Genomic DNA, 13,036 nt, shown 5'->3' with positions numbered 1-13,036 from the left:
AGTCAGGGCTTCACAGCAGACAACCTGGGTGAGCATCATTGAGGCTTGTTAGGGCTCAGGCCCCTTTCCCTGCATGGATCCCAGGACCAATCAGCCACAAAGATTTAGCTCCCTGCTGCTTCCATTTGTATTGGTGTTCGAGGTGCTAATTCTTCTCTGTCACCTGCTTGTTCAGTATGGCCTGGGCATATTTCTCCCACTGCCTTGACAATTGCCCTCCTTCTCCTATGGGATCCTGGCCCGTTGGCTAACCCCACTCTGAGCCTTCTCCCTGGGTTGGGCACGATTCTCACTGGAGCGCAAGGGGTCCCAGGGGCCTGGGGTTCTTCCCCCTTGTTCCACAGGTGTGCTCACCCCCTCCCCAGCATTCCAGCCTGGCCACACATGGTAGCGGATCCTGCGGGAAGTGGAGATGTCGTCATATCTGGTGGAAAGTGATAAAACCCTCCAGAAACAATGGCCGTGAGGAAATAGTGCCGGAGATAATGGAGACGCAGAGGCCGGCCTGGGGGAGCCCAAGGGTGGAGCCGAGTGTAGGAGACTGAGAGGCACAGAGTGCCTGCCTGTGGCGCTGGGAAGCGCGGGATAAGGGGGTCAGGCTGCAGCAAGTTCCCCCAGCAGAAAGTTTTCTTTGTCCTTTTGTTTTAGCAACCTTTGCAACTTCAATCTGTGCCCTGGAAGTGCAGAGATCTATTTTGGAGGCCAAGCATAATGTTTGTGCAGAGACTGAAGGAAACCTGACTTTCAGGAGGCAGATAATTAGAGAGGAGAATCTTCCAAGGGGGGAGAATTCCTCCCCCCACCCACCCACCCACCCACCCAAAGCGGATGCACTTTGGCCCTAGGCTGCTTGGAACTGGGAAGTCTTACTTCAAAATTCCCCCACCCAGTACTTCTGCAATGTGAATTGCTATTGTTAGACTAACTGTAATGTATTTAAAATATGCAGAAATGTCTAGGCTATGCTGTGGCTGAGAAATGGGTTTTTGCAGAGTTTGAATTGTTTGAAATCAACTGTTTTTTTTTTGCTGAGTGCATGAAGTTGGGATGTCATTTGTACATTCTAGGAGTGGAGAGTGGGGGTTGGGGTGGGGTAGGCGGTAGGCAAGACATTTTTAAAGCCCTGGCATGGAAAGCCTTCTCTCTAGTCCTTTATAGAAACACACAAACACATTTCAAAAATTCCAGCCGAGAGCCCTTTTGATGCCTAGACTGTGTGCTGAATCACGGCCCAAATTGCACATGCTCTATAAAATACAGGACGCTTCGCATCAAGGGGGTCTGAAGTAGCAAATCAGAGTCCGGTAGCTTAGCATGCGGTTGCAGATCAGCCTCTTCTTGCTTGGCCATCCATCAGTTCTGAATGTCAGCAACAGTGGAAAGCCTTGGCTTGAGAGGATCCAGTCCAGCCATGGGCCTAGGCCAGGGGTAGTCAAACTGCGGCCCTCCAGATGTCCATGGACTACAATTCCCAGGAGCCCCCTGCCAGCGAATGCTCCTGGGAATTGTAGTCCATGGACATCTGGAGGGCCGCAGTTTGACTACCCTTGGCCCAGACAGTTCTGTCTAGTGCAGCTCAATGTTCTTTTCAGTTCTCTGTCCTGTAACTCAGAAATCTGGTTTCCTTTCCTTTGTCATTTCTGTCCAGTTGTTCATGTGGTGGCAACCTTGAAATGAAAGAAACCAAGTTGGAATTCTGTGACATGGAGAATAGGACCTGCTCCTTCGCAGGTGGTGGAGGCTGTTTATAATTTGCTTTGGAGCCCTGGGGCAGGAGAGGTGGTTTTGGAATGAGCCTGGCCCAAGAGGGCAGCTGAGCAAGTATTCAAGCCCAGAGTGCTGGGAGTTCTCCTTGACCCCATTCTGTGGCATTTCTTTTCATGCAAAGGCTGGGTGTGATCCCTCAGTGAGTCACCTGAAAGTGCCCCATGCCTCCAACTAAGTGTAGCCTGGGTTTCTGCAACCATTAAAGCCTCCTTTATGGAACAAGAGGCACTGTTTTCCTGTGGGAACCCCCCCCCTTTCTCTCTCCTTGATTAACGTCTAGTGTTGACTCTGGGACCTGAGGAAGATGGATGGGGCCGCCAGCCATTCATTTCCTGCCTTCCTGTGTGGGATCTGTGTAAGTGTTGCCGAAGGAAGCACATTGTTGTCACTCAGCAACCTTAAGTGGTTGTCCACAATGTTTTCTGGAGGAGAGTCAAGTACCAAGGAGCAGGAAGCCTGCAAGGGAACCAGCAGGACTGTGGAGCTTAAGCAGAAAAGGACTTCAAAAGCAGGAAACTGCCTTTGTTCTGCACCGCGAGGGCTGGAGAACTTCCTTCTAGGCCCGTGCTGTTTATAGGCGACTCTTGTCTCGTTCACTTACTGTCAGAGGTACAGGTGGGCTGCAGCTGGAGCCAGGAGCAGGCAGAGCCATGCGGTCCCCTTGCTCCTGAACTTTGATTATCCTCAGCACTTACGGAGGATTTTTGGCCCAAACAAGATGGTGGGCGTGTGGCATTGGAAAAGCTCCCACTCAAGAGGTGCACATCCTCCCCTCCCCTCCCCTCTTTAGTTAATAGGAAATAGCCTGTGTGTGAAAAACTGAGTGTCACAAGCGATTCCTTAGTGTCCCAAATGGAATGTGTGAACCGGACCAGGAATGGGCCTGGGAAGCACCTGGGCAAATGGGCAGGTGGGTGTGGAAGCAGAGGTTGTTCTGGCTCTGCCTTCTTGAGGAGATGCTTTCAGGGGCTCCCTTGGAGAATGGCCTGAGCCCAGGGAAGGGACTGTCTCGGTGGGCGCTGTGCTGGAGCCGGAGCCGGAGCCGGAGCCGAGGGGCTTCCGCTCCTACAGTGCTGCTCTCTTTTCAGGAAGTGATTCAGAACGGGGGGCGGGGGGGCGAGTGGAGGCAGACCTGGAAATAGCAAGATGCAACTGGGGTAGCGCGGGGTGGCCATTGTACTGACGGGCTGCTGCTTTTCCGCTTGCAACAGAAACTTGCTTTTCCCAAGACTGGAGATGGGTGGGGAGCAGGCGCCAGAGGTGCACATGTTCGCTGTGGTGGCAGGACACATGCTGACAGAACCGTGTTGCGGGGGAGACCACGTGTGGCTGCAGGAACTGGGTGATGCTTTGTCCTGACTCTATGCAGAACCCTGTCTTGGGAACTCTGTCTGCAACTGACTGATCTAAGGGGCCTTGGGCTGCATTTATGTCCTGTGGCAAAGATTTTATCTCTCTGGCAGGTTTTTTAAAAGAGCAAACTACGAAGGTCTCTTTGAAAGAAAGTTGTGAAATGCTCGCTCTGCCCCAGATGGCTCAGGGATAAAAATTGGTGGCCCCTAAGGGGGGAAGCGTTTCTTGCAGCATTTCTAGCAGTGCATGCATGCCTTTTCTGGATCTGGGGGGCTGGCTCATGTGAAGAAGGGGGGGGCATGGCATGATGGCAGAAACCACTTCCGACTTGGACCCCGATCCCCCAGCTGAGCTCCAGCCCAGCTATCCGAGGCGATTACCTTCCCAGATGCACCAAATGTTAAACACGGGCCAGAAATCAGGAGTGAAGTCAGTGTTTCCTGGCTACAGGGAAGGGAAGAGGAAACTCAGTGCTGCTGCTGCACAAGACAAGGCAGCATGGGGGGGGGGGCTGCAGCGGCACAGGAGCCCCAGCATATGTCAGTGTGAAAAGCCGCCTGTCATGGGAGAGAGAGGTTGCCCTACCTGCTCTCCCACCCAGCTGCTGTCTCTGCCAGGGAAAGCTGCCTCCTTCCTTTGTAGCCGCTGCCAAGTGAGGCTGTTTCCTGGGCTTCGACTTGGCATTCTTTCCTTGGCACCTCAGGGCAGGAATTTCCAACATTTAGACAGCAGCTTACCTGCTTCCCTTGCGGCCCAGAGCTGCACAGTCTCCGTCAAGAGGCTCGTCTTTGAGGATTATTTATGGCTTGGGCACTGAACGTCCCAGTGTGGGGAGTGCCAGGAGCCAAGCAAGATACAGCCCCCCCCCACCCATCAGCATTTAGAGGCTCAGGAAATAAAGCCAAACTTTATGCTGTGGGGGGAGGGGGGAGAGGCACGGGTCACATGTGGGAGCAAGCAAAGTCTTGTTCTCTACTCGTCCCTCCTGCTTTCTCAAAGGGAACATTTTGCCTCAGCAAGAAGACGAGGACGGGATGCTTCCCCCACCCCCAAGCGTGGATGCGGCCCGGGTGGGCGTGGAGAAGCGGAAGTCAAACCTGCAAACTAGAGTTGCGTCTGCATTCAAACACTGCGACCGGTTTTGATGGGCTCAAATGGGTAGAGATTTTCATGGGTGCGGGTGACTTCCAGGCCCTTGTGATCCCCAGACCCTCTTAGGAGTCTGATGCAACTAATTGGAACTAAAAAGGCCCCACCCCCTTGAATAAATGAATGACTAAATACATAAACAAACAAACAAACAACTGTGATGCAAACTTGCAGATTGCAGAGTCTCTAGTCTAAGGAGCTGTGCTCAGCTTGCAAGAAGGGAATGCACGGAGAAGCCAGAGTTGGGAGCTGGTTGTGTCCCCTTGTGCTTAGACGGGAAGTGCAGCGTATGCCAGAGCAGCAGCATGACTGCCCCCTCCCACACACGCACCAAGAATGCTGCCCACCTTCACCACTAGGCCTCAGGATGGGCTCCTGGTGTGCATTGCGCCCCCACTGAAGTCAGCGCTACCAAATAGTGGTGTGTTGTATCCCACCCCTGGGTTAGATCCACTCTTCCTGCCAGGCCAATGCAACTCATTTCCCAGCAAACTTTGCTCTACACTCCTCCTTGGTAACCTGAGGAGGCAAAGCGCAGCTTGTGCCATGGAGAAAATGGTGGGAAGCCACTGGGGCTTGAGGTCAGCTCCCTGGGAAGGCTCCTGGCGAGCGTGCCAGCTGCTCCCTGTCCAGACTATTTTCTCCCACTGCTCTTTGGCTGCATGATCTCATTCTTTGTCTCAAATAGCCCCTGTTCTCTTCCCTGCCCACCCCCTCTTCTCAGTCGACAGGTGCAAGGGGCTGTGCGGGGAGGGAGGGAAGCGAGATTCCTTCTCCTTACTTCCCAGGCCTGGGCAGACGCCACCACAGCCAGGACATCGCTCTTCCCCTTCGTGGGCAGCCCTGTGGGGTCCACAGCTGGCTGGATCCCTCTCCATTGGCACAGGGGTCATTGCTTTGCCACTTCTTGTAGATAGGGGCAGTCCTCCCTTGTGGGGCCGCTGTGCTCTGACTTCCCTCTGGCAGGCTCCCCTGCTGAAGGGTGCTTGTGGCTGCCCAAGTGTTCAGCTCATGGTAGAGATGAAGCACAACTGACTTCAAGGGGGAGGGGGCTGTGCGGGGCTCTTTGTGCTCCATGAGAAGGAAAGTGGTGAGTGGCTCTTTTGGGGGGGAGCAGGGTGCATCTTCCTAGCACAGTGAGCAGGAAAGAGAACCCTGCAGTGGCCAGCTCTTGGCAGCAGCTGAACCAGCATGAAGTACTTGCCAGCAGATGGCAGGAATCCCTTCCCATTCCTGGGTGGCTGGGGTGAGGGCTCCTGTTACCAGCACAGCTCCCTGGCCACCAGGCACTGGGCTTCACCTCCATGCCCCTGGGCATCATCCCTCCAGAGCGCTCCCTCCCTCCCTCCCTGCTCCACCCCAATTCCTCCTCCCAGGCAGGATCACAGGCTGCCCTTGGTGCCTTGCTGGGTGGCAGGCCTTTTGCCAGGAGTCCTCTGGCAGGCACCAAAGACGGTTCCTGCCTGCCTTGGATGCATCTCAGGCTGGCACCGGCCATGAGACCTGGCAGCGATGGCCTCCCTCTTAGAGGCCTGGTGCTCAGGGGTGTACTGGGAGGCTGGCACAGTGCCCCACTGGCATTTGCAGATAGCATGGCTTGCCAGCTCCTGTTTCCCCTCTGCCTTTTTACGCCCTTTCAGGCACCCCAGCGTGATTAAGTCCCCTTTCATGTCTCCAGCCTGGCCCTTTGTCCCAAGCCCGACCAGCCTGCAATAATGCGGCCCTCGGTGTTTGCTCAGGAAAGTGCTGCCCTGTCGAATTCCTGCTCTGCTCCGTCTGCTGGGGTCTGTTGCATTAGGCAGCTCTGCTGTTTGTGTGTGTGTGTGTGTGTGTGTGTGTGTGTGTGTGTGTGTGTGTGTGTGTGTGTGTGTGTGTGTGGCTGCTGCTTTTACCTGAGTAGGGAGGACGTGGTTGGGGCACAGGGCTGCCAGGGAGCAGCTGGGCCCAGAGGGAGGCAGATCCAGCCAGACCAGTGCCCCCCCTAGCAGCTGACCAGGATCTCGGGCAAAGATAGATCTGGAATATTGTGTCCCGTTCTGGATGCTGCAGTTCAAGGAGGTCTGCAAAGGCCCCTCCCACCATTAAGCTGCACCTGTTCCTCGTTCCACTTTGTCTGAGGAAGAGTGCCTGCACTCGAAAGCTCATGCCTTGAATAAACCTGGGTTGGTCTTAAAGGTGCTCTTGGACTCAGTTGTGCTCCAAGACCAGTTACCCAGCCCCCTTCCGGAAGAGCTGCCACCATAAGCTGTGCTTGTGCCTGCAGAGAAGGCTCTCTGACGCCGAACCAGCAGCACACGGAGGCAGGCCCCTGGACCTGCTGCCCTAAGGTCATCCGGAGGCCTTCTGCTTGCAAAGCCCCCGGAGTATCCCTTCTCTAGCGAGGAGTGGGTCTTCTCCCTGAGAGGTGGCAGGAATGGATGCCAGGCTCTTCCGCTGTCCTTTGCGGGCAGACAGGTTTCAGGGCTCAAGCCCCTCTCAGAGAGCGGGCTGCTTGTTCCTGGCTGGTCATTACTTGTGGTTGCTAGGAGGGGAAGGGCCAGGCTTGCCCTGTATGCGGGTACTCAGAGACACTCATTTGCGTTATTGGTGAGTTCTGTAGCTGATCTTAAGGAAGCCCCCCATGGGATGAGCAGATTCCTTGCAGCCAGGGTGCTCCCTGGGAGAGCCAAAGTCTCAGAGGTTGTGGGCAGGCATCTTGCAGAGTAAAAAAAAAAAAAAAAAAGTTTTTCACAGTCAGAGTAGTTCAGCAGTGGAATAGGCTGCCTAAGGAGGTGGTGAGCTCCCCCTCACTGGCAGTCTTCAAGCAAAGGTTGGATACACACTTTTCTTGGATGCTTTAGGATGCTTAGGGCTAATCCTGCGTTGAGCAGGGGGTTGGACTAGATGGCCTGTATGGCCCCTTCCAACTCTATGATTCTATGATTCTATGATTCTAGAGTAGCAGCAGCAGCACTCCCTTCTGTCAGGGCTGAGTCCACTGGGCGGAAAAAGCTTCTGGGGAGGTGGAAGAGCCATCCTTCCCAGCCCCTGCAGGCTCTCTGGACAAGGAAGCTTAGAGGAAGCCGGTGGCAGTGCTAGGAACGCCATGCCCCCCCCCCACCTGTAGGGAGGCTGCTCAGGGGATAGGGAATTTCTGGCCGCCAAGCTTTGTGGCCTGTTGGGGGTCTCAGGGCTTGGGTTGTATATGGGGATTTTTGAGGGGGGGTATGTTTGTAAGCCGAGACAAGTCCTTGGGAAGCAGCAGGATGTAAGCTTAATAAATAATAATCCCCAGGGAGGGGGGACCAGCCCTCAAAGTGTTCCCTTGCACACTGTGCCCCACCCAGGAACCCTGGGCCTGGGAGCAGTCCAGCCAGCTGCGTCTTGGCCTGGCGTGGGATGGACGGTTCTCTTTAATCCCAATAAGACGAGCCTGTTTGGTCTCAGCCCATGCCCTAACAGGCATACAGCCCCAGGGAGGAGAAACCGCTGCCAGCTGTGCCTCTCCCTCTCCCTCCCCAGCAGGCCCTGGGTCTCATGTCTTCCTCCTGGGCAAGGGGCACCGGTCTGAGGCTGTGCGTGACTCGAGGAGGGGCCCGCTGGAGTCCAGCAGCAGCGCAAGCAGAGGCCTCGCCTTCCCGCCAGATGTCTTGGCCTGCTGGCTTGTGGAGCCGTTCCCTCAGAAGTTCCCTGGCGCTGGAACCTTTGCCTTCTAGAATGCAGAGACATTGAGAGAGGAGAGGGGGACGCTATGGATGTAGCGTGGCTTTGGCCAAAGATTGCCCCTCCTGTGGACTTCCCTGGTTTCTGCCCCTCTCGAGAGCTTCTCCTCCCTCCCTCAGACCAGCTATGGGATTTGGTGAGCCTGTTCCTGGAGTCTGCTGGGGCGGCAGCTCGGAGCGGGTCCATTCGGACATTAGCCCTGAACTCTTCCACTTTCCAGAGGCCCCTGCCTGATGGCTTGTTGCAGGTTCAGATGCCTTGTCCACCCGGCACACCTTAGTGAGGTGGGATGAACTGTGGAGGGGGGACATTGGGTCTGGCAGTGACAGGGCCACAGGGGGGGGGTTTGCTGCTTTGGCCGACAGGAAGAGACCCCATCCTGCTGTCCCAGGACACAGTGAAGCAGTGAGAGGGTGGCTTCCTGCGAAGAAGAGCCTCTGTCTGGCTGTCAAGCCAGCCAAATAAAAAATGACCCATAAGCGATTCAGGAGGGCAGCCCAGCTCAGCAGGGGGGGGCAGCTGGAGTGGACACCCCGGCCCTGCCACAGCCTGACCATCACTGTCCTCTGGTCCTCTCTCCTGGGCTGATCAACCCCCCCCCCCTTTAGCAACTGGGGTTCTGTGGGATGAGTCAGTGGCTACTTGCAAACTCCTCCTCGCTTCCTGCCAGGCCAGAGAGAGGGAGAGAGAGAGAAAGCGCTTTCCTGCCACAGGGCTCCTCTGAGTGCCTTGCAGGAGTCTGCCCTGGGAGGCTAGCTGGAGATGAGCTCACTGCCTCCTCCTCCGGCTCAGAAAGTGACTCTGTTTCTCAGCAATGTCTGTGAGGGGCTTGCCAGGAGGTTTCGGCAGCTGCAAGTTGGGGGTGGCGGGGGGGGGTGGCTGTGACCGGAGACGGGGGCTCTCCTGGGTGCAGTGGATTGCAGCCAGTTGGCTGTGAGACCTCCAGCGGCCGTGGCTGCAGAAGTCTGGCGTGTGCTCGGCATGAACTGGGTCACCTCCCATAGCTGCACTGCAGATGCACAACACATCCTTGTGTAATCACCCCGTGCACGTTCATGCACGCCATGGGTTGGAGAGGGACCCACGGCCTGCCGAGGGCTTCATCCTTTGGCTTTCCTGCTCTGGGGCTGGCTTCTAAGGCTGGCTTAGTAGGACTGAAGATGAGCAGAGAGCCCCTGGATAAGGCGGCCTCCGGAGGCACCGGAGCCTGAGCTGACTTCACTGGGGGGTCACAGCCCCATTGGCTGCGTGGCCTTCTCCAGATTGCTGCTGCTCTGCCCCCTGCAGTCAGCATGGTGCTTTCTCTGCCCTCAGATTCTTTGAATTCTGTGCCAGCGACAACGACATTCCCTGACCCGTTTATGCACGCAGTCCTTTCTGCCTACTTGATCCTGAGCCTCCAGGATTCAGAGGAGAGCCTTTCACCACTTGTCCTTTTCTCCAGTTCCTGCTGGACATCCTCAGGCACAGAGCCCCAGGAGCTAGAAGCTTGTGTTCTAAGAAAGGATGCTGTGAGGAAATCCTGTAAGGAATTGCACTTTGGTATCCTTCAGTCAGATCACTCTGGTTCAGTAAGAGACAAGTTCTGGCTTCCCGGTATTCCTTTGGGTGTATAATTGACAGCCTTGGGAGTTGTGTTTCCCTTTCCTGTGTTAAATGGGAAATGCCCTTCGTCAAAGAATCTCTCTGCCCACTGCAGTGACTCAGTCGTCTAGGCCCCAGCCTCCGGTTAGAAGAGCAATTCCGTTAGCACTTGGCTGGACACAAACTCTTCTGCTGTTATCTTGGGGAATCAGGGGCAGCTTAGCTGAATCTCTTGTCGCAGGCCTGCCTTTAAAAAGGGGGCTGCAGCTCATACTTTGTTATTTTAGATTTTTAAAATGATCATAGACATGTTGTGTCCTCATTTTGTTGGGACCAGCACATCAGGCGTCTTTGCTCTAGCCGCTGTGAGGAAACTGTGATCAGGGATCCATGCCAAGAAGTATGGAACAGGAGGTTAGACAGGGAGTAGGGGCCAGTCTGGGAAAGAGCTGGGATCGATACAGGACTGTGCATCCAGATGGCCCAGAGGGCATGCAGCTTGTGAGATGGCTCAAGAACAAGGTTCAAGTTTGGCTCCAGAAGGACCCTGGTTGGATTATGCCTTGTGCTGGAAGTCCTTGGGGTGTGCCTGGCAGGAAACCCCTGCCTCCTCTGCCTGCTGATGGGAAAGCCAGACACCTGCTCCCTGGGATGCATTCCCCATGCCAAAAAAGGCTACATTGTCCCGCGTTCCTACTTGAATTCAAGCCCCTTGTCAAAACCACTTCCCACTGGTCTGGCAGCTCCTGAGCTTGTGTTTCCTGGACCCACGACAGCCTGAGAGGGTCCTCAGTGTGGCCACTTAAGAGCCTTCTACGCAGTTTGCAACAGGCTGTGATTTCCACCAAATTCTGGCTTCCTTGTGTCTTTCATGCTGTTGTTAAGATCCCCTCTGCACTATGACCTTCCACATACAGAAGTGTGACCCTGCATTCTCCCTGAGTGGCACTGTTCAGCCGCCGCACTGGAACTGGAATTCTGCACCGGGAGGAATGCTCCAGGCAGCTTGTCTCAGTAGGCCCACCGTGGAGATGGGACCTGACGGGAGCTTGGTGGGGGGATGGAGGATTTGGGGAAGGACCATGGAGCATGTTTTGGAGGGACATTTTGGCAAGGCAGGGACTGGGAAAAGGGGAGGCAGGAGGAAACTCCGGGAGGAATTCTGCCCAACGGCCGTCTACCTTGTCTTCTGCCGCAGGTGACCTATGCCTCCAAAGGCCACGAGGAGGCCTCGTTCCCCGAAGACACGGAATCAGAGACCCTGAGTCGGCACTGGAGAAGCTATGCGGACCTTTCAGATGATGAGGACCTGCTGGCAGAGGAGGCCTCAGGAGGTATGGGGCAGTGTGGGCGAAGTGCCTCTGTGGGTCCTGGAGAGTGACTTACGCAGGACGAGGGGGGCGTGGCTTCCTGCTCATGCCCCCCCCCCCCCCCGTTGGTTTCTCTTGCAGACGGGAATGGCAGCGGAGAGAACGGCAGTGGCATTGCCTCCCCCGACCCTCGCCCCGTGGCCACCGCCCACCCCCTCGCCCCCACAGGTAAGCTGCCAGCAGAGCCCTGGGCCCGGCCAAAGAGGGAGCGGGCTGGAGAGGCAGTCCCAGGAGCACCAGGGCCTCGGTAGCTGATTGAGGAGGATGGGGAATGAGGCATGCAGCCGGATGAAATTGGGCTAACCTGCCAAAGAGTGACTTTGTGGTTTCCCTGGGACTTGTGAGCAGAGGGAGAAATCCGAGCGGCATCCTGCCTTTCGCTGAAGGAGCAGCCGCAGCCCAGAGACTGAGACTTTTAGCTGCACAGAGCCATAGTTCTGCCTCAGAGCAAGTTTTGACCAGTGCCCAGTGAACTGAGGGGCAACAGATTCAGAACAGTCAAAGGGAAATTTAATGAGCCATTAGATTATGGGATCCACTGCCAGGGGACGGAGTGATGGCCTTGAGTGAAGCTGGCTTTCAAAGGGAATTAGATCCACAGAGAAGTCACCCCTTTACTCTCCTGTCTTCCTCCACCATTCGTTCATTCGTTCATTTTCTCTCTTTAAAAGTCCCCTTCATATGCCTATCGAGTTCTAGAGAGCAGCAATAAACCTTGAACAGTTCACAGCCTCAGATCTTCTTCCGCATCTGAAGAAGTAAGCCGTGACTCATGAAGGTTCCTGCTCTGCCACAAATGTTGTTAGCCCAAGGGGCTCCTGGACTCTTACTCCTCCCTGTGGCACAGGCTGCTTGGTCCCCAAGGAGTCCCTTTTCTCCAGGGCTGGTTTTTTTCTTGTGGGGGGAGGGAGGGAGGGAAATGCTGTTCAGAGACTTGAATGGGCAGGATGCAGCTGCCTGTCCCCCAGACGTATCTGTGGCCTGGCTAGAGTGTACCAAGTAAGTGCTGTTTATTTTGAGAAAACTCCATTCCTTCATGTTGAAATTTTGGCTGGGAAGCTCCAGACCACTTTACTGCCACAAAACATTCCAGAGCAAGGCGGATGCTGGTGGGCGAGTGCTGCCCCTCGGGGTGCACAGCCGAGATGCTCTGTGGGTCATCCTTGCACCCTGATGCCCCCATGGCCTTCCAGAGACTCCTAACCACTCTTCCTCCAGGCATGGCACCCCGCTGTGGCCACTAGACCTCACTGCCTTCCCCACAGCTAACTGTCCCGTCCACCCCCTTCTTTGGTGCACTTGAGGGAATGCAAATGGATTGCATGTGGGGGGGGGGGGGTGAGGCCTTCTCGTCTCCTACAGAGTCCAGAGGGAAGCCAGGTTCGGCAGGAGATCTCCAGCACCAAGGGAAGCTTCCTGAGGGTGGTGAGGGGCTTTGCTGATCCACAGGGCAGAAGGAGCTGAGAGCTGCTGGGATTGTCAGGGCAGGGTGGGGGAGGTAGTGCTATCTTTCTCCACTCTCCTGCCGGCCTACCTGCCTTCCTTTCCTTCTTGTGGCTCTGCCCAGCACCTGCCTCGGATCAAGACTGAACCTTGTTCTGCTTTCCTTCCTTCCTTTTCCTCCTCCTCCTCTTCTTCTCTGCAGCCCTTCTGCCTCCTCCTGTGGGGCTCCCTCCTCCAGCGAGCATGACAGCCTCTGAGCCTGAGGAGGACTCGTTGCTCAGTAAGTGCTGGGCCCCGACCCAAAGGCTGTGTTGGTGGGCTCTGAGAGTGTCTCCTTGCACACCTCGCTGCTCTCAGGGACAGCCTTGTCCTTGACTGCTCACCCTGGGCCTCTCCGGTGCTGGGCGGCTGGGAGCTCATGGGTCTGAACTGCACAAACTGTGGGAACACGACTGGTAGGCTGAGGTAATTGCAGGGCCGAGATGTGGGTTGACATCCTACTTCACTGTGCAGCTGGGCAACTTGGCCTGCCCAGCCCCACCCGTCTGGCAAGCCAGGGTGGCAACTGGCCCTTGCAAGGGCCTCAGAAGCGGAAATGTGAGTGATGGGTGGGAGGGCGTCTCCTCGACTAGCCTCCATCTGGAGCTGTTCTCAGCATGAAACTCGTT

At 55.8% G+C, this 13,036-nt stretch overlaps 2 protein-coding genes across 18 annotated transcripts in view; one reads left to right on the top strand and one right to left on the bottom strand.

Moving 5' to 3' along the window:
* Window positions 1–13,036, bottom strand: part of LOC143824435 (proproteinase E-like) — a 193,012-nt gene that overhangs the window by 28,803 nt on the left and 151,173 nt on the right. The gene's annotated exons all lie outside the window — the stretch shown is intronic.
* HSPG2 (heparan sulfate proteoglycan 2) overlaps window positions 1–13,036 on the top strand; it is a 97,016-nt gene that overhangs the window by 30,790 nt on the left and 53,190 nt on the right. For 14 of the 17 annotated variants that reach the window (XM_077311738.1, XM_077311748.1, XM_077311736.1 and 11 more), the window contains 3 exons: window positions 10,754–10,889; window positions 11,007–11,093; window positions 12,571–12,648. In XM_077311738.1, coding sequence (XP_077167853.1) covers window positions 10,754–10,889; window positions 11,007–11,093; window positions 12,571–12,648 — 301 coding nt within the window. The remainder of the gene's footprint in view (window positions 1–10,753; window positions 10,890–11,006; window positions 11,094–12,570; window positions 12,649–13,036) is intronic. The other 3 variants (XM_077311747.1, XM_077311746.1, XM_077311740.1) reach the window with 1 other exon arrangement.

The sequence above is a fragment of the Paroedura picta genome, chromosome 15 (assembly GCF_049243985.1).
Source record: "Paroedura picta isolate Pp20150507F chromosome 15, Ppicta_v3.0, whole genome shotgun sequence".
Classification (NCBI taxonomy): Eukaryota; Metazoa; Chordata; class Lepidosauria; order Squamata; family Gekkonidae; genus Paroedura; species Paroedura picta.
This window is presented reverse-complemented; position numbering and strand designations above follow the sequence as displayed.